This window comes from Populus nigra, chromosome 3 (assembly GCF_951802175.1).
Source record: "Populus nigra chromosome 3, ddPopNigr1.1, whole genome shotgun sequence".
Taxonomy (NCBI): domain Eukaryota; kingdom Viridiplantae; phylum Streptophyta; class Magnoliopsida; order Malpighiales; family Salicaceae; genus Populus; species Populus nigra.
The window spans coordinates 25,363,928-25,385,742 of record NC_084854.1 but is presented as its reverse complement, the minus strand read 5'-3'; the positions used below and the strand labels follow the sequence as shown (position 1 = coordinate 25,385,742).

The window sequence follows — 21,815 nt, the reverse complement described above, 5'->3', positions numbered from 1 at the left end:
GTTTCCGCTCTCAATGAATTTTTCTCGTGGAATTTCAACTATTAAATATTCAATATTTTTTTATGTAGAATTTGTAATCTTGTTCATAGGAAAAATATCATAACCATGCCTTTTCCTTTGGTTTGGATTGCTACCATCCATTTTTCTATAATGAAAATTTCAAACAGTGTCTAAATACCATAAAATTTAGTGATTTTTCTTATCATATGACAAGTCATTCATAAAAATATTTCATCCTTTTTCTATAAAATTAGATTTTTTACAGTCATTTTTATTCAAATTAATTTAAAATTTAAATTTATAATATTCATACGTATGATAGTTATGCGAGATTTTTCATGAAAAGAAGCGTGGCGTGTATTCTTTATTTATTTTACTGATGTTTTCACTTTAGTCTAGCACTCAAACTTTATTCCTAGAAGAATATGCAATCGGATTTGAATTTAAACTTAAAAAAAATAATATTATTTCTTATTTAAAGTAAGTTGTATTGTTTATTTATTTAATTATTCATAAAGCTTTCTTGTGTTTTTATGATCATTTATCTATTTATTGGTTAAAATTAAACAAGTTCACCCCGATAAAATGGACCATAATTTTATGGGTTAAACCTAACTATTATAAAACTAAAATTTATTTTATTATATTTTATATTTTTATTCTCCTTAATACTAGGGATACAATCATCATTCTTATACATTTATAATCCTTAAATATTAAAAGTAAATGAAAAGTAGGGAAAGAGAAGGGATTATTCTATTTATTATGCGTTTAATTTGCTTTTTTTTAATATTAAAAATATATCTTACGTGTAAATTTGTAAATCATGATATTAAAACTAAGCAAATTGTTTTTTTAGTGTTCTTAAAATTTAGACTAAGTTCTAATAGTTTTTTACAAATTTGTTGTAAAATCCATATATGTAAAAATATTTTTTTGAATTTTCTTGTTTTGAAATATGCAATAATATGTAAAAAATTATTTTTCCTTTGGTCTTTTCTTTTTTGGTATTGCTCAACGCTTTGGTCCCTTTGTACTATTTTTATATTTTTTTTTATTTTTTTAGAAAGACAATGTTAACATTGACTTGATGAAAAAAACTAATTAATGATTTTAAAAATAAGAATGTGAATGAGTTAAAAATATATTTTTTAGATTTTTATTGTTTTTTCACTATATTTAGAATTTTTGGGAAAATATTTTTAAAAAAAAATCAAAATTGGATTATCTCATATTGAAAGTTTTTTTAATGAAAAATAATGGTAATTATGATATCCACACATGAACATGGAATTATTATTTTTTATGACAAAAGCACCTCCTGCAACAACTTGTCTAAATTCATGAACGAAGAACTACTTGGACCAGTGGCTTCCTCTGCTAATATTTTCCACTCCATGGCTTTGTTCTTTAGCTCGATCCCTACCTTTCCCTCCTTCCATCAACTCTCGCACAAGGATTTCAACTTTATCTCATAACAGGGTATTAGTTTGTAGACCAAGAACTGATCATTCGGCGCAAAATAGGGCATGAGTTCTTCCACCAAGAACTAAGAACTACTCGTGCAACCCAGAATAAAGTATTAGTTTTTAAACCAAGAAGTAATCATTCAATACAAAATAAGCAACAATTTCATTTCAAATATTAATACAATTGAATAATAAGAATCTACTTCGCTTTTTAACAATTCTAAATAGCACATAATTAATAAGATATCAAGCACCTACCTGATATCTGATCATATACTCCTTAGCAATTCCTTTTACAATTTTAACAACTCAACATTAAAAGTCTTGTATTAATTTTATTTTTTGCAAATAAATCGATATATAAACAATTATGACTATAATATTATTTATTCATCTTTTTGACTCAAAATACCAAAAAAAAAGATATATTTTCTACTTAAAATTCTTAAAACTCAGTTACCTATTAATCATCCCATGATTAAATTCATTGCAAATATCGATTTATTCAAACAAACTCATTCCTCCTATTTTCTTCAATTGATTGAATGTTTCTTTTTATATGAGAGTATGTTTTTCTTTCCAATTAACCACAATTTCCCCATCAATCCAACAATCAACTCTTCACTATAACACTATAAACATTAACACAAGTGAAATTAACTTTAATTTTATCAATTTCTCAAAAACATTAAATTCCTAAAACATTCAAATTCACATTTATCATGTAGAAATAGGATCAATCATCTAAACTATTACCCACATGTTTAGTTATACATAAATGATGAATATGTACATTGAATCCGACAATTATTATTTCTCTCTTTTTATTCAAGCAAGTTTTAATTCAGATTTTCATGCTTTACCTTTCTCTTCTGTGTTTCAGACTATATGTTTCTTCTCTTTTTGCTGGTTCGCCGTCAACTTGTTGGCACCAGCTATTTTAATATATCCTATCTTGCGAACTTGTCTAAATTCATGAATGCTGAGCCTATTGGACCTGTGGCCTCCTGTGCTAATTTTTTCCGATCCATGGCTTGGCTCTTTATTCTCTTACCTTTCTTTCTTTCCTTCCACCAACTCTCTCGCAAGTTTGTCCGCATTCTCTCTCTTGACATTGCTATCAATCTTCATTCCAATTCCCCACTCCTCGCATGTGCACCTGCAGTTTGTTTGTTGATCACCAAAGGATGGCCACCAAAGCTCACGCCAGAAGAAATGCTCTCAATCGTTGAACCCCGTCAACAATGTGTTAGAGAACCTCCAATGATCTGTTGATGTTTAAGAACTTCTTCTTGTGGACACCAACTAGATATAAAGCCCTTTTCTTTAGTTTCTTCAGTGAATTCTGGTGGCAGTATTGAGGAGTCGCCATTGATCATCATGTCAGACCTTATTATCCATAGAAATGGGTGACCACTTTTATCAATTCCCATTCCAAATTCAATGAGCTGCTGCTTTGTAGCGTCCGCTAAGCTGCCAAAATTCACATAAATTACTGAGTTGGGCGTCTTGGAATCCAGCCATTAATCGGAGGCACTCGGCTTCTTCTTTCCATAGATTACACATCCAATTGAATTCAAATCACCTTCTTGCATTTCATTGAGAAGTAATTGAAGTGAACCAATCTTGTAGGCATGAGGAAACATAGAGTGGAGGACTTTTCTTGCTCCAAAGCATCAAAAGCAAGGAAAATATAACTGGAGAACCTTCAGAAGCTCTCTCTGCACATTCCAAGCAGAAGTTAAACAAACAATCATTTGGATCTGTTGCCCGAACAAAACTTGGAAGATCCCTTAACCCTATGTCTTTCATTCCTGGAATATTCCATTCGAGGTGACTGTTTGATAATACTATTTGATAATTTGATAATTCCTGTGGCGTTTTTAAAAAAACCGAAAAACACCTCCCCAAACCCCAAAATCATATTGAAACCAGAAATTTTCTAGAGTTTAGATATATTTTTTTAAATGTTTTCAAAGTAAATAAAAATACATAATCTAAACTTTATTTATTATATGAAACTATTTAACATAAAAATAGACCATTTTAATGGTCAAAATCTTCTCTAATAATAACTTTTTTTTTTTTACGTTGAAATCTGACAACTTCATATCTCTTTTCCACCCAAAAAAATAACTAAGAAAAAAGGAAAAAAAAATTTGATACTAAAATTTTAAATTTTCAAAATAATTTACCACCCAAAAACAAAAAAGTATTTTCACTATGCAATATGTGCATAGTGAAACATGAGCTCTTTTAGCTTTATATCTAATTGTTTGGTGAAAAATATAACATTTGGAACGGAGATAAAGTAAAGATAATTTCTATTTTATCAAAATAAATTATTATTATTATTTCAACAATTAGGTATTCTTGCCAACTTGGTGCATTAAAATTAGGTCACTCCCCCAATCTGATAAGTTTTAATTAGATTCGTATGTCGCTCTACTGTTTATATTTGTGATGCCAAGAATTTCCTATGGTAATGTTTGCTCTCCTTGTCATAAATAGTATGATGAAAACTCATGGCGGAACCCTAAGAAATTTGTTGTGGTAATTGGTTATTCGTTGTATCAGTTCTTGAAATTATTTGTTGTAATTAGATGTTTGGTAATGTGGTATAAAATATTTTTTAAAAGTATTTTTTAATTAAAAATATATTAAAATATTTTATTTTAATTTTTTTTATTAAAATTCAATCTATTATCTTTCATATCAAACTATCATTTATTAATTTTTTTGATGAAATAAAAATGCAAGTGTACCATCCCACATATCAGGCATGGAGTTATTCATTAAAATTTGAACATAAAGTTTTCAATATACAAAATTTTCGTTAACAATCTATTTTTTTTAGTTAACGAAATGAGATACGCTGAAAAATTGCATAGTTTTACCTTAATTACCCACCATAAAAACATAACGGCCAAAAATTATTTAAAATTAATTTTTCATTTATCTATATATGTTTAATTATTTTTATTTTATGTTAAAGAAATTACGTTGTTGAAGATTAATTCTCGACAAAATTTTGACTGTAATCCACTTTGAAAATATTGTCCTCAAATATGTTCATTGAACATGGTTTTAAAATAAATCTCCAAACACAAGAATTCTTCATCCTTTTGAATTTTGGGTTTTAAACCTAATTGTTCACACTGGGAACAGTGAATTTACAAGAGATTTACAGTTTTCATTAGATTTAAACCTCAAGATAATACTTCAGCCGTAGAATTTTAGAGCTACAGAAACTTTTTAAAATATTATCAGATTTAGTTAATGCATGTTTCTTTCGTCTCTGATTTCTTTCCACCAGACTAACGTGTGTTTTAAAAGATGGAGGTCAGGATTTGCAATAACATGGCATGCATGTCATAAATAATATCCGCAGTTTGCCAATACAGGAAATGCCATGTTTTCCATGCAGTAATCAACATCTTTACCTTGAGAGATTTGGTCCAGAAGGAAGAGATATCAGATAGTGATATGCCATTGGCAAATCCTACCAAATACCCAACATCACACTAATTTTTCAACTACAATTCTTGGCATGTGGCATGTGATAAAGCCCTAGCTAGACGTCGACATTGCTCACGTGCTTTAATTCAATTGTGTAAATGCTTTTCATGGAGGAAAGCGACACCTCATTAATCATCCTAGGCAGCTTCTGATGCCATGATTTGGAAAAACCAGCTAGCTGGATCGTGGCTTCTATTGTGAATTGGTAATTGGTCCATGTGCTTCACCACATGATAGACTTGATGCATTAAACATCGAGGGCGAGGCCATCTTGGTTAACTAATTAAGACTCAATTTCAAAGCACAGTCGATCGAGGATTGTGAAGAGAATATATTATAGTCATTCCTTCCATGAGCTTTTTTAGCCCATTGAAAGGAAGAGAAAAGATTGTGGTCCTATATATAGCAATTAAGCTACACAATAATGGTGATAAGTCATTCTTGAAGTTAAAGAAAATATCTAAGAGTTGGGGGATCGTTTGGATCTCTTGAAGAGTGTAAGAACCCCACAAAAGACATTGATGTAATTAGCCCATGCATGTGGAAATTATTAGCTCATTCTTCACGTGCCCTGTAAGGGTTTTACCTCTCCCACTTTGATAGCTTGCAATTCGCATGCTCCTTTCTTTTTATAAGAACCCATTTGGATCGAAGATCTCTTCTTCCTGTATTGGATCATGTTCTTAGTGCTTAACACAGCTCTTTTTGTCATGTTTTCTATGGCTTTGTAATGTATCAAACAACCTAAACTTCTTCGTCTTGATTTCATATTTTCTTCTTGCAATGAGGAGGGATAGCAACTTGGATCTTTGCCTTTCTCCAATGGCGCCTTCTTCATCTTCGCCATCGGCTACTTGCCATCAAAACTTAATGTAAGTTCGATCACTTTTTGCATGAAGGAGGTGAATTTTGTGGGATTCTTTTAAAAATCCTTTTATAGCATGTTAAGGACCATTTCTGTGTTAGGATACTGGCATGCAAACCCGACAAGATAAAAGGCAAAGAATAGGATAAAACGAGAAATCAGACACACAAGAATTTACGTGGTTCACCCAATTTGGCTACGTCCACGGGCAAGTATAGAAGGATTTTACTAAGTAATGTGGGAATTACAACCTCTCTCTACTAATAGGAGAACAACTGAAATCTCTCTATTAATAGGAGAAAACACCTCACTTACTCTCTCACAAATACCTCACAATTTTGTGGGATTTCTTTCCCTCTCTCACTCTTCTCTTCCTCTCTTGTTTCTCTCTTGTGGTGTGTTTACAATGCTTGGATGCATTGCCTATTTATAGGCAAGCATCCATGTAAATACAAGGGGCAAGGCAAGTGGCACAAGTTTGGTGCCTACAATTTATGACTAAGGAAGGATGGCTTCACCACCATTGTTGACTCCCACCATTGTTGACTCCTTAGGTGGCTGGTTTCACATTCTCTAATTCAATCTTGGTGGCTGGTGGTGGCTGGCTTCACATTCTCCCACTTGAAGACTTTGATGATTTAATCAAGTCTTCACACATGATCTTCTGTGATTCTTCTATCCTTTCTATACTTGCCATCTTCATGCTGCTTACGTTTCTGTTAGGCCATAAGAGGATCTGCACCATATATACTTGTCAGTGTTGACTGGTTTGGTCAAAGCATCTGCTGGGTTTTCCTTTGTGTGAACCTTTTGAAAATCTACACTTCCATCTTCCACCACTTCGCGAACAAAGTGATACTGAACATCTATGTGTTTTGTTCTTGAATGAAACGCTGGATTCCTTGCAATATGCAAGGCACTCTGACTATCACAATACAAAAGAATGTTCTCTTGTTTGTGCCCGAGCTCCTCCATAAGTTTCTTTATCCATATTGCTTCTTTACAAGCTTGTGTAGCTGCCATGTACTCAGCTTCTGTTGTGGATAACGCTACAACAGTCTGAAGTTTAGAGACCCAGCTCACAGCTCCTCCTGCAATTATGAACACATAGCCTGTCGTGGATTTTCTTTTCTCAAGGTCGCCAGCAAAATCTGAATCAACATAACCCTTGACAGTAAATTCTGATCCTCCATAACATAAGGCAGCATCTGAGGTACCCTTGATGTATCTCAAGATCCTCTTAATAGTATTCCAATGCTCTCTACCAGGATTTGCCATGTATCGACTAACTGCTCCCACTGCTTGTGCAATGTCTGGTCTTGTACATATCATGGCAAACATTAAACTTCCCACTGCTGATGCATACGGTACTCGAGACATCTCCATCCTCTCTGCTTCATTGCTAGGAGACATACTTGAGGATAATTTGAAGTTAACAGGAAGTGGGGTGGAAATTGGCTTACAATCTTGCATGTTGAAGCGTCGCAAGATCTTCTTCAAATAATTCTTCTGAGAAAGCCAAATCTTCCTCTTACTTCTATCTCGGTGAATTTGCATCCCTAGAATCTTGTTTGCTGGTCCCAAGTCCTTCATATCAAACTCCCTAGCCAACTGTGCCTTCAATTCTTGGACTCGATCTTTGTTGGGGCCTATTACCAACATGTCATCCACGTACAACAACAAAATGATGAAAACATCATCTTCTTCAAACCTCTTGTAATACGTACAATGGTCTGAACTGAGTCTGTTGTACCCAAGGCTAATTATGAAGGAATCAAATCTCTTGTACCAACACCTCGGCGCCTGTTTGAGACCGTATAGAGATTTGTTCAACCTGCAAACCAAGTTCTCTTTGCCTGTTTCAGCAAAACCCTCTGGTTGGAGCATATAAATTTCTTCTTCAAGTTCTCCATGAAGAAATGCAGTTTTCACATCTAACTGCTCTAAGTGAAGATCAAATATAGCACACATCGCCAAGACTACTCTGATTGTAGTAAGTCGTACCACCGGAGAAAATATCTCATTGAAGTCTATCCCTTCTTTCTGAGCATACCCTTTCACCACCAATCTTGCACGATACCGCTCCACTTGATCATTGCCATCACGCTTTATCTTGTAAACCCATTTGTTGCCAATGGCATTTCTTCCTTGTGGTAGCGGAACAAGATCCCAAGTGTTATTCTTGTGCAAAGCTTCAATCTCCTCTTGCATTGCTGTCATCCACATAGATACATCTGTGCTTTTGATAGCCTCATGGAAAGTTGATGGCTCTCCATCCTCTGTTAGAAGACAGTATGCAATATTGCTCTCAGTAACATATTCTGAGTGCCAAGCCGGTGGTCTTCTTTCACGAGTCGACCGCCGAACTTCAGGAGTTTCAGACTCTATTTGTTCTTGCTCTTCATGCTCTGGTGCAGCTTCAGAAGAAGTACGATTCTGAGTATTTTCCATCTGGACTTCTGTAGTCTCCTTTAAAATGCTATTATTTTCTTCTATTTGCATTTTATCTTCTGCAAATATAACATCTCTGCTGATGACTACCTTGTGGGCAGTGGGATCCCACAAGCGATACCCCTTCACTCCATCAGCATATCCCAAGAATATACATTTTCTGGATTTTGAATCCAGCTTGCTGACTTCTTGAGTATTGTACATCACGTACACAGGACTTCCAAATATATGCAATCGAGAATAATCAGTTGGCTTTCCAGTCCACATCTCCATCGGTGTCTTCAGCTCAATTGCAGTTGATGGAGATCGATTTATCACATAACAGGCGGTATTGACTGCTTCTGCCCAGAATGACTTTCCTAGACCTGCAGTCTTCAACATTGCTCTTGTTCTTTCTAATAGGGTTCTGTTCATCCGCTCTGCCACTCCATTTTGTTGTGGAGTGTATGCCGTTGTGAACTGCCTTTTGATACCTTCATGTTGACAGAAGTTATCAAATTCATCACTGGTATATTCTCCTCCATTATCAGTCCTCAAACACTTGATCTTCTTTTCAGATTCAAGTTCCACCCGCGCTTTGAAAATTTTAAAGACTGCGAACACATCTGCCTTCCTTCTAATTGGATACACCCAACATCTCCTGGAGAAGTCATCTATGAATGATACAAAGTATCTTGCTCCTCCCAAGGATACAACCGGTGCTTGCCAAACATCAGAGTGAATCAGGTCTAAGATGCATTTGCTCTTAGTTGTTGATGTGCCAAACTTCAACCTGTGCTGTTTGCTTGTAACACAATGCTCACAAAAGGGTAAAGTAACCTTTGTAAGCCCAGGGAGTAACTTCTGATCAGAGAGAACTTTCAAACCTTTCTCTGACATGTGGCCTAGTTTTTGATGCCACATCATCGTCTTCTCTTCTGCAGGACTGGCTGATGCAATTGACGCTTCTGCCCCATGATGTGTTTCTCCCATTAATACAAACATGTTTGCAACTGTCTTTCTCGCCTTTAAAACCACCAGTGCTCCCTTGACAATTTTCATTATTCCATTGTCTGTTCGGATCTTACAGCCAAGACTATCAAATTGTCCCACGGACAAAAGATTCTTCTTTAAGTCTTTCACATGTCGCACTCCTGAAATAGTACGAATTAAGCCATCATACATCTTCAATTTGATGGTGCCAATGCCAGCAATCTCTACAGCATGATTATCACCCATGAACACTTTGCCTCCAGAGATGGGTTCATATGTTTGGAACCAATCTCGATTAGGAGTCATATGCCATGTTGCTCCTGAATCCATTAGCCAGACCTCAGTAAGCTCTTCTCTATCTGTAGAGATTGTCGCTGCTTCACTATATAAAACCTCCCCATCTTCTGAGGTGCTCGCAACACATCCTTGAGGTTTTGATGACTCTGCAGTGTTCTCTATACCCTTTTTAAACCAACAATCCCTTTTGAAGTGCCCTTTTCTGCCACAGTTGTAGCATTTCACAGTCTTCTTACTTCTTGATTTGGACCTCCCCTGCATTTGACTCCCACTGGAGCCACGCTCCGTTGATCTCCCTCTTGACACCAACAATGCCTCTGCTTGGTTTGAACTATTTCTGTCTCCTTTATTTTTGCGCCTATTTTCTTCTTCCAAGATGGCGGCTGCAACATCATCAAAGACTAAATAGTCTGTGAGGATATTATTGGTCAAGTTGATAATGAGCTGATCATACGAATCTGGAAGACTTTGAAGTAGAAGCTCTGCTCGTTCACTTTCCTCTATTTGTTGACCCAACGTAGTGAGTTGTGAAAATAGAGTTCTTATTGTGTTGATGTGGTCAGTCACCGCCGTGGTTTCTGCCATTCGAAGGGTATAAAGTCTCCGCTTTAAGAAAATCTTATTGTGCAAAGACTTGGACTCATATAGCTTTGTTAGAGTCTCCCATATCTCCTTAGCTGTTTTCTTCTCCGCCACACTTGATAACACTTCATCGGCTAATGCTAAATGTATGTTAGCAATAGCATTGCCATCCATTTCATTCCATTTTGCATTATCAGTGATCTCCGCGGGCCGATCCCCAATTGCTGCCAAGCAATTGTCTTTCCTTAAGATTGCCTTGATTCTCATTTTCCACAGTGAGAAATTGCTCCCCTTGAACCTCTCTATCTCGTACTTTGCTGCCATTGTATTCACCGAGATCTATTCAGCTATCACCGTTTCACAGATCTGTAACGTATATAGAAATAGTATCGTGTGAATAATACTTCACTAAGTAAGTTCCCAGGAAAGATTGGAGGGGTCACAAACGGTCCCGCTTAAAACCCAATCTCCTTAGACAGAACTTCCTAGACTGTATTTAATCACCGCACTGACTTTCTATATACGCCAACAGTAGCGTATGTGAACAGTACCGTATGGATGAATAGTGCCGTATAGGTGAATAGTGTCGTAGACGTGAATAGTACCGTATACACGAATAACTTTTGTGTATTAACAACACCAACCAGAAGGCTCTGATACCACTGTTAGGATACTGGCATGCAAACCCGACAAGATAAAAGGCAAAGAATAGGATAAAACGAGAAATCAGACACACAAGAATTTACGTGGTTCACCCAATTTGGCTACGTCCACGGGCAAGTATAGAAGGATTTTACTAAGTAATGTGGGAATTACAACCTCTCTCTACTAATAGGAGAACAACTGAAATCTCTCTATTAATAGGAGAAAACACCTCACTTACTCTCTCACAAATACCTCACAATTTTGTGGGATTTCTTTCCCTCTCTCACTCTTCTCTTCCTCTCTTGTTTCTCTCTTGTGGTGTGTTTACAATGCTTGGATGCATTGCCTATTTATAGGCAAGCATCCATGTAAATACAAGGGGCAAGGCAAGTGGCACAAGTTTGGTGCCTACAATTTATGACTAAGGAAGGATGGCTTCACCACCATTGTTGACTCCCACCATTGTTGACTCCTTAGGTGGCTGGTTTCACATTCTCTAATTCAATCTTGGTGGCTGGTGGTGGCTGGCTTCACATTCTGGAGAGGCTGTGGTGAGATCAGAACGGTGGTTCTTATACTTGAATCCATAGAACCTGTAGAAGACTTCTAATTTGTTTCCTATCTTACCTCGTTTTCATTCTTTAATAATCTTTATATTGATTATTATATCCATCTAATGGTCATGATAATTGCATATCATTGTAATCATGTGGTAATTAATCTAGATCATTAACACTGATAGAGCAATTAGTGGGCTATTATGCTTGTTTGTCCCTTCATTCTTTTCTCTCTTTTTTTGGGATTTAATTACAGGGATGAGCCGGCAATGCGCCAACAACATCTCACAATCTTCTACAATGGAAGGATTAGTGTTTGTGATGTGACTGAATTTCAGGTAAAATAAAACGATGCGTGATGTCCTGCGATATCCTTGATGAATGATGCTAAATTTACCCATATTCACTTGCCCTATCGGTGTCCTAAAATCTTGGATCATTAGACGAGTGGATTCCAAATTTGGGTTCCATAATTGGGTTTTTGTAAAATCATTTTTTTTTCATCTTTCATAAATGAAATTATTACAATTGTTAGGCATTGACAAGAGAAATAAGATTTTGTGATCATAAGGGGCTTTACATGGATATTATATTTGATTTTTTTTCTTCGTTATTTTTTTTAAAATATAAATCCAAGAAGTAACTACTTATATTTATTTTTTGAGTATTATAAAACCTCTTTGGAGGGATTGAAGGAAAGAAATAAGTTTTTTTTTCCATCTGGTTTCTGATTAGAAACTCCCAAAAGTGCATAATTTCTAGTTTTGGAAGCTTGCAAGAAAGAGATTGCAATTTTAAGATATTTTAGCCTAAAAACTGAGGTCATGCACAAGGTTTGGCCCAGATGGGAGACAGAGGAACAGAGCACAAGAAGCCATGTGAGCTCTCTATCTGCCTCGGGGACAGAATAGAAGGATCAATCGCAATCCTCCTCCTCGAAAATAAATTAACATTACAAGAACAAGATCATGGATGGTTCGAAGAAATTAAAATCTACTAGCTAACCCGTGATTTCCACCGTATGTAGGCCAGAGCAATAATATGGCTAGCAAGTCGAGAAAAGGAAGAGAGAAGTAACACTGCAAGATCCAACCAAGCACCGAAACCTCTGCATTCTCAGCTCCATAGCCCTCCTGGTCTTTCATTGAAGAGATCTCTCCAAAGGTTCTTGCAAAAGAGAAAGAAGAGGGCCGAAGCGATCTCCCCATATAGACAATGATAATGGCTGAAATAATTGTGGGGGAAAATAACCTCAATTCCCAATTCGATGATTACCATGTTGTTGAATAAGAGAAATCTCATTGGATTTGCAAGTGTATAAAAGTACTCTAGTGTAGCTATGATTCTTGAGAGGAGGAGCCATTTGTAATGTTTCCAAATCCTTTCCCTTCTCTGATTCCTGTTTTGATAATAGTTATAATTTAAAAATTATGATTCTTTTTTAAATGTAATGAAAGGGGTTGAAACCATAGAATTTTATGGTATTCGAAGAACATTGTTTTTTAATTATTATATATTTGACATAAAAATAACAATACTAATAATATTTTTTTCATGAAAATTCAATTCAAAATTTTTTATTTTTTATTTCTAAATAGATTTTTAACATGATTTTATCACATTTATAATGTTTTTAACTTTAAATCAAACATAAAATATGAATATATTATTTAAATTTTTTTAAAAAATTAGTTTAACAATTATAAAATATTTTTTAATAGAAATAATGTTCCAATAAAAAATCTTGTATTTGCTAAGATAAGGAAAAAATATATTAATAAGAAAAAATTATAAAAAAACAATATTATTTTAATAAAAATAATTACTTCAGATTAATTTGTGACTCAAAAAATCAATCAGCGGGTCTGACAACTATGATTTAACCATGTCTACCCAGTCAGGAATGGGTAATTATTGCTCGTATTGGAGCTCAAAGATTGATCGATAATAATAATAACTAGTTACATGTCCCGCGTGATGCCGCGGGTCAATTATTTTTTGCATTTTAAAAAAAGCCAAGATCTAAAAGTGTTAGGTTTTTTTACAAAGTTATACCAAAGAATCTTAGATTTGGTTGCAACACCTGACCCAAAAGTAATATTTATAATATTAATAATAACATTAAACTTGGGTTAACCCTTAGCATAAAAGTGTCTAAACTACAATACCAGACCCAATAGCATTGGACGTGGGTCTAGCTGCATGGTCGTGTCATAAAAGTGTGATATTTAAATAGATTAGTTAAAAAAAAATAAAGAAAAAAAACCAACATGAAGAAAAAAACTAATGAAGAAAAAAAATGTGAATTAATTGGGTTAATCCTTCAAATTAGGTTAACCCGTTATACCTTGAATTCGCATCGTGAAAGTTTGATAATTAAAAAGAAAAAAACAAATTAATGGGTTAACCCAGAATTAACTGGGCTAACTCGTCAAACCAGGTTAGCCTGTCAAATCCGGAATCTGTGTCATGAAAGTTTAATAACTAAATAGAAAAAAAATTAACATTAACAATTTAAATTAAACAAAAAAATTAATTAAAAAGAAAAAAAAAGACATCAGCCTTTTCACTGTGCACTGCACTATGTAGTCCATAGTCAAAGGCATAAAAATAACAAAAAAAAAAAGAAAAACTGAAGGCATCAGCCGAGAACTACTTAGAAAAAAATTTAATATTAATAAACTAAATTAATTAAATAAAATTAATTAAAAAGAACAAATAAAAGGAAAAAAAAACCTCTAAGAATAAAAAAAACTAAATAGAAAGAAATTTAACATTAACAAACTAAACTAAACGAAAAAAAATAATTAAAAAGAAATAAAAAGCAAAAAAAAAAATTATAAGTTAACTCGTCAAATTATGTTAACCCGTTAAACCCGTGATCCGTGTCATGAATATCTGGTAACTAAATAAAAAAAGTGAAAATTAACAAACTGAACTAAACAAAAAAAATTAATTAAAAAGAAAAAAATCCGGGTTAACTCGTCAAACCATATTAACCCGTTAAACCCAGGATCTGTGTCATGAAAGTCTGATAACTAAATAAAAAAAATTTTAACATTAACAAACTAAATTTAAAAAAAATATATGAAAATAAAAATAATAAAAAATCAACGAGTCAACCTATAATTAACTGGGTTCACCCGTGAAACCAGGTTAACCCGTGAAACTCGGGATATATGTCATGAAAGTCTAATAACTAAATAGAAAAAAAATTAACATTAACAAACTAAGATAAATGAAATAAATTAATTAAAAAGCAAAAAAAAAATATGGGTTAACTTGTCAAACCAGGTTAACCTGTTAAATCTGAAAAACATCTCATGAAAGTCTGATAATTAAATAAAAAAATTAAACATTAATAAAATAAATTAAACAAAAAAAATTGTTAAAAGAAAAAAACAAAGAAAGAAGCAAAAAAAATCCCAAAAAACATTAAAAATAGTTAAAAAATTAAGAAAACTTAAAAAAAAACACTTAAAGTATTAATGTTTTACTGTGGACTGCACTGTACACTATATAATAAAACACTGATCTTTTTAGTATATATTACAAACAAGCCCAGAAATTAAAGCCCACAATAACAAACCGCTGAGCCCATGATGACCACATCGACAAAAACTGCCACTTTACAAACACATAAAGTTACTTTTGCAGTCCTTGTAAGCACTTCACTTCTCTTGTAACACCAAAGGCACAAAACCCAGAAAGAGGAAAAAGGAGAAAAATGATGAAGCCTCCTCAAGGAGAAGAAGAAGATGAAGAACGACTTCGTCAAAGAAAACTTGAAGAAGCCCTTGAAGTCAAATCTCTCCGGCGCATAATCAGTGCTTACCTTAAGTAATTTTATTGCCTAGCCTTTCCTCCCTCAATTTCCTCTATTTTTTTTGTGTTTTGATTTGTTTTTTTGTGTTTAGTTATCCAGAGGCAGCAGAAGAGGATGTTAAAAGATACGAAAGATCGTTTAGGAAGCTTTCTTCTTCTCACAAAGTGGGTTTTCTTCTTTAATGGATTTTTTTACATGTTTTCTTGAGATCTTGAAAGATTTGAGTAAAGTCATGTGATTTGAATAAAGAGTTACTGAATTCTGAGTTGGAGATAATGAATTCTGAGTTTTTAAAGCACTTAATGTTGTGTTACTGAATATTTTAATGTGATTAAAGTGAAGTCGCTGACTACCCCACCAGCTGCACGGACTTGAAGTCACTGAAACTAGCAGCTCTCTTACTGCATGTGATTGATTGATTGTTTTTAAAGTAAAAGAATTGCTGAATTGTGAGTAGATGTGCTCTAAATTCTAGATTTTTTAAGGTAAATAGAAATGAATTCTTGTATGTGATTTTGTGAAAGTTGAATTTCTTAGTTTGATGTGATTAAAGTGGACTTAAGGAATTATTGAAATTTACGTCGAACATTTAATATTTTCGGTTTTATTATATGCCAGAAAAAGGATGGATTATACACTCCTGTTATGGCAATTCATTCTTGATAAAATGTGATTTGTTTGTCTTTCATAATTTCTGTTTCTCAGGCTTTGTTGTCACACTACCCTTTGAAGTTTCAAAGTCTAAGAAGGTAATTTTCCGAGAGGAAGGGGCCGCAATGCTATTGCATGCTCTGAATTTCACAAGTACACACGGGCACATGACTGCAGAGAGTCTTTGCCTTGACTGCAGAAAAGTAGTATTGAGTTGGTATAATGTTGGAGTTTGTGAACAATTTTGCTTTTTCTTTTTCTATCTGCAGGTGTATTTCTATAAATTCGTTTTTCATAATTAATATGCTTCAGGTGAGTTGAGTTCTGTGTTTTCTTTATTGATTAACTCTTTTTATTCTCTACTTTATGTCTTTTTTTCTCACATCTCCTTTCGTTTTATATTAATTCTGCAATATTCTATGATCTTCAAGAAAAAAATAAAGTTTTATTCAATTTATTTACTATGATTGGCAATCACTTTTCAGGCATTTGAGCCACCCCTAGATATGAGCCACGATGTCGACGATTGTGGGTGCTCGCACTTTGAACAGCCTCCAAATGACAAGAATGTTTGCTCTCATGAGTCTGCCGCAGCTAGTGCAAGTTGTTGTTCCAAACCTGATGAAGCTTGTTGTGGAGAACCAAGCAATATGATGAGCAAACCAGCAGATTGTTTGGCTCCCAATGAGGTCTCTGCAAGATGGCCATGTGATGTTTTGCATAATGACTGTCTAAACTGCAAATTTTGGTTCCAATTTTATGTCTTTTCATTTAGAAGTTTGACTTCTGTAGATAACAACAGGAGGTGGACACTGAAGGTTGTCTTGGGTCTGATACTGGGAGCTGTCTGGCAGGCCGGGAAAATTACAAAATGACATCTGAATGCTGTAGCAATCATGTTTCTGATTCCAATGGAAATGTAATGGTGTTTAGTTTGTCTAGCTTTATCACAAAGTTTCTTTCCTTCTTTGTTTATAATTACTTTCCGCTTGCTGCTAGAATTGGGAATGGATTTCTTGCACAGAATTTCTCTTTAAGTCATCATTTTTTTTCTTGTGCCATGTGCCAAAATTTACTTTCTTGCACATTACAATGTACATTCAGGTCCCGTCATCACATCATGATTGGTTAGATCCATCACTTCAGTTGCGTGTTCCGATGGTTGATGTCGATAAGGTATTTGGCTATCTTGTTGTAGAAGCAAACTTTACGAGCTTTGCTGCTTTTATTTGGTAAAATGTGTGAAAAATCAATGAAATTTTGTATCTTGATTCAAATTTTAATGAGGTCACATGTAATTGACATGGCTGCCCAAGGTCACTGTTTTTTACCCTATACTGGTTTGATGAATCTGCAAATTTGGGTCAGAATATTTCAAAACTGATGCATTTTTCATGTCTTTAGCATATGATGGATGGGAAATATGAAGAATCAAAAATGCATCTCACACATACAAGATGCCTTTGGTGTGTTATTTGTGAAACTTTATGATTATAAATTAATGTTGCCATTTTTTGGTCATTTCATAGGTCCGTTGTATAATAAGAAACATAGTAAGAGACTGGGCGGCAGAGGTAATGATGCTTCATTGCTTTACTGTTTCTAACTCGTCATGTATGATTTTTGAGCCAAGGCATACGTGTTCCCCCATTCCTACACTGATGCAGGGACAGAAAGAACGTGATCAGTGCTACAAGCCTATTCTCGAAGAGCTCAATTCTTTATTCCCTGATCGTTCCAATGAGAGGTACATAATTTCCTTGTATTGTGTTTTTCATTTTGGGAATGCAATTTCGTGCTTGGTGATTGTGAAATAGAGAATGAAGTATACTCTCTTGTGGGAATAATGTTTTATCTACTATAAACCATAAATTTCATTGTACAGTCCTCCTACTTGTTTAGTTCCTGGTGCTGGTCTTGGACGTCTGGCCTTGGAGATTTCATGTCTGGGTATGTATTAAAGATGTGAAGTTCTTACAAATTCTACCTTGGCAACTATTGGTGGAGCCTAACACTTATCATATGATAATGAAGGTTTTGTTAGCCAGGGAAATGAATTTTCATACTACATGATGATATGCTCAAGTTTTATTCTTAACCAGTAAGAACCTTTTAACAATTTCTTGCTAATCTTATTATATCTATCCTCTCGACAGTGGTGCAAAGTAATCTGCAAAAGAATGAATTTCACTTTCTCCCTTTCTTATTGTATTAGGACCGAGACTGCAGGAGAGTGGACTATATATCCTTGGATCCATAGCAATTGCAATTCACTTTCAGATAGTGACCAACTCCGTCCTGTTTCAATACCAGATATTCATCCAGCAAGGTATTCAGGCTGCACTTCATGTTGTTTCACCTTCAAAATCTTTGCAGAAAATTTTTAAACAGTTGCCATTTGCTGTTGTTTTAGTTTTAAATCCACATTGACTTTCATAACAAGCAGTGCAGGGATTACTGAAGGTTTCTCCATGTGTGGTGGTGACTTTGTTGAAGTGTATAGTGATCCAAGTCAAGTAGGTAGGAGAATTTATTTCCTTTTAATGTTTCATGCTACAAGTAATAGTTGGAACTTTAGGTCACCGAAGTGGAAAGATAATTTGATATATTTTGTTCCCTGCTAAGGAAACTTTTATTTATGCAATATTAATTTATTTTGCAGAAAACTAGACATGGTATCATAGGCAAAGTTATTAACCCCGGTCTAGCTCGGCCCATGACTCAACCCAAGGCTTGAGCCATGGGTTGGTCAGGTTAACCCGGGTCAATCAAAACAACATAATGTAATTTTTTTTAAGCTAAAATGATATCGCTTTGATTTTTTTTTTCAAAAAAAAAAAGGCAAAACAAAGTCGAAACAAGTTTTGATTAGGTCGCAGGTTGACCCACTTAGTCGACCCTATCAACTCTAGGTTGGGTTTTTTTTTTTTCCAACTGGGCCAAGGAGCAGGTCGCCGGGCTTAATAACTGTGATCATAGACACATTATTCCTGCAACATTATTGCGTTGAAGTGAATTCTTATGGAGAGTACTTGTATTACATGCAGGAGTTTGGGATGCAGTTGTTACTTGTTTTTTTATTGATACAGCACACAATATTGTTGAATATATTGAAATCATATCAAGGATTTTGAAAGATGGGGGGGTGAGTTCCTTGAAGCTGTTTGAATCACTTTGTACCTTTTCCTTTATTCTTCACCATGGAATTAGCTCACTCAGTTTGGCGATGACAGGTTTGGATAAATCTGGGACCACTACTATATCATTTTGCCGATGTGTATGGACAAGAAGATGTAAGCTTCATTTTTCTCCAATATACATTTATAATGAAGTATATTAGGTGCTGATTTGATGCTGGTTTCTTCTCATTGTATTTACTCCTTTTCCTTTAGGAGATGTCCATTGAACTGAGTTTGGAAGATGTAAAAAGAGTTGCGTTAAATTATGGGTTTGAAGTTGAGGTAATAATCTCAACTCCATATATTTTTGGTTATCTTGCATGAGCGAATGCTTTTCATTTCTGGCTATATCTCTTCATAATTTAAAATCATACTGTTTTATTCATGGGCTGCAGAAGGAATCGACAATTGAGACGACTTACACTACAAATCCTCGAGCAATGATGCAAGTAAGTTTCTCAGACTGATGTTGGGAATTCCCCAATTATATGTTTTCTTCTCTTGTTTTGTTAATTTAAAAGGAGAAATAAGTGGGTGGGGAGTGAGCAGCTAATCCTGTAAATCTCTCCCTCAAAATATTAACCTTGCAGTATTTATAGAACGACCAGTGTCAATTGCAAGTTATTAAGGGCTAAGATGGAGTTTAAAAATGTTGAATTAAAGACTCGAGAGGCTTGCAGTTGTGGCTAACAAGTTTGAATAACCAATGTGCATACCTGTGTCCAATGTTCAGCAGTCCCAAGCATGCTATTCGTCTTCTCTTTCTTAGCCCAATGACAGCCACTGAAATCCCTTTTGCTAATCAAAATCTGATTTTTGTAGTTGTAGAATTTACTTTCAGCTCATGCTGGCCTGGTATTTGTAAACATATTGATATCAATCTTTTTCACAGAATCGATACTTCGCTGCATTCTGGACAATGAGAAAGAAATCGGTGGAGAAGCATTCTACATGAAAAGGAGCGATAGAGAAGCATTCTGCATAATGATTACCTGCCTATATATTATGCAGTCTGCTATGTTGCTCCCTCGTAAAAGCTGCATAACCGAAATCAGTAATTCTATTGTATTTCTAGAAAATAATACAGGGTTTAAAATTAATTTATCTATGCATCGAATTGTTGACTGAAAGACGCATTTATTTCTTTCTGGTGCCAACTTTCCTGGTTTGTGTCCTCAAATTCTGGTACAGTGTCAAGAGATTAATCACCATTGCCACGCTTGATTAGAGAATTACAGGTTTACAAGCTTACAAATACTTGGAACATGGGACTGGACAAGACAGGAAGACCTTGTACTTGTGTTTGGCGGATGGGACAAAGCAGTTCCTTCAAAGACATTGAAACCCCTTGATTAAACTGGATGTTAGAAAAAAATTCGACCATAGGCAATGAATCGAATGTTCTAGGCATACGGTTCAGCATCGACTGTGCCTTACGAAGGATTGAAGAAGGCATCCTCGCCAAGGACACTCTCTGGTGTTGTAGCTGACACCTTGCTTTGCTAACAAACAGTTACCTTTAACAAAATAACAACCATGATATCATCTTCCTTCACATTTCTTTCCATGTGCCAACTGTGTATATACTATATACTCTCCAACCTGCAAGCAAATCTCACCAAGCATAAGCAAGTACTCCACCAGGCAATCCTCTATGAAGACCACTGCTGTCTTTATCTTTCTTGTTCTAGTAGTAGCACAATGGACCATGGTTCCAACCCAAGGAGTCAGACCAGATGTATTTGAATGTGATCGTGTTGCCATGGCTCTTAGATAGTGCTACCCTTACTTGAGAGGCATTTTGATCCAAAGCCATCAATGTCATGCTGTAATGGAGCTAGGATGATCATGAACCTGGCTTCTAAACCAGATGAGCAGCCTCTGGGGTGCAAGTGTTACAAGGAAGCATATTCCTACTTCGATAACTTCAAGGAAAATGCCATGTTGGAGCTTTCCAAGGAGTGTAATCTGAACGTGACTCCATTAAACGGTGATATCTGTGGCAGGTAATTTCTTCAAATTTTTATTTTTATTTTTATTTTCACTACCATATATTCCCGTCGAGTATTTTTTTAATTTGCAAGTAGCATTTGATATATGATACCGGACATGACAAAATAGGATATCTTTACTTCGACCACCAAATAAGTGTTTCTATCATCACTCATAGCTTTAGTTTTGTCCAACTTTCTATAAAGGAGCTAACATTGCCTCATCCCGTTCAATCTCATCCCATTCAATCTCATTTCCTAACCAAATGTAACAACTAAAATTATAGGTTAGAATATAGTTTTTAGACTCGAAGATTATTCTAGAATAAAATCTAGATCACTAAGTCACTAGATCAACTACATCAATCATTTTAATTAAAAAAAAGTGTCATTTTGTTTTTTTTTTTAAAAATTATTAAAATTAACCCTGACCGATTTAAATAATCTTTGACTGTCAATCACATCATTAAAAACATAATAGATATTAATGTTTTTTATTTATTTAACTTGAAAGATGACCCAAATGAGGCTTCAAATCACAATTTTTTCTGAGATTAATAACTATGGGTTAGGGTCCTTCAAAAACGACCGAGATGATATTGAACCCGTGAGGCCGGAGCATCTACCTAGAAGTCACTTTTTGGATTTACTCAATATTTTCATATTTCAACGAAATTTTGAACATTTTTATTGATCTACGGTGATCTGTTCTATTAAATTATTTGCCAAAGAGGCCTAAGGTATGACCCAAGTATTCCAGGGCCTGGACAGGTCTGCGTCCGAGCTTAAAGCGTGGGTCTTAGACAGGTCA

At 34.8% G+C, this 21,815-nt stretch overlaps 1 protein-coding gene across 2 annotated transcripts; it reads left to right on the top strand.

The window, feature by feature from the left end:
- The first annotated feature begins 15,009 nt into the window (after positions 1–15,009).
- LOC133687971 (uncharacterized) lies at positions 15,010–20,143 on the top strand. Of its 2 annotated transcripts, XM_062107327.1 has the most exons (18): positions 15,010–15,197; positions 15,275–15,347; positions 15,889–15,932; positions 16,104–16,146; positions 16,320–16,523; positions 16,637–16,753; positions 16,939–17,010; positions 17,364–17,408; positions 17,502–17,581; positions 17,720–17,784; positions 17,869–17,935; positions 18,050–18,163; positions 18,281–18,354; positions 18,882–18,979; positions 19,068–19,127; positions 19,227–19,295; positions 19,409–19,462; positions 19,906–20,143. In XM_062107327.1, exons 1-18 carry the CDS (start codon positions 15,085–15,087, stop codon positions 19,966–19,968), a joined length of 1,455 nt encoding a protein of 484 aa, XP_061963311.1. In that variant the 5' UTR covers positions 15,010–15,084; the 3' UTR covers positions 19,969–20,143. The 2 variants fall into 2 exon arrangements, with proteins under 2 accessions (XP_061963311.1, XP_061963313.1); XM_062107329.1 differs by lacking the exons at positions 15,889–15,932; positions 16,104–16,146 and having other exon boundaries at positions 15,014–15,197.
- The last annotated feature ends 1,672 nt before the right edge of the window (positions 20,144–21,815 follow it).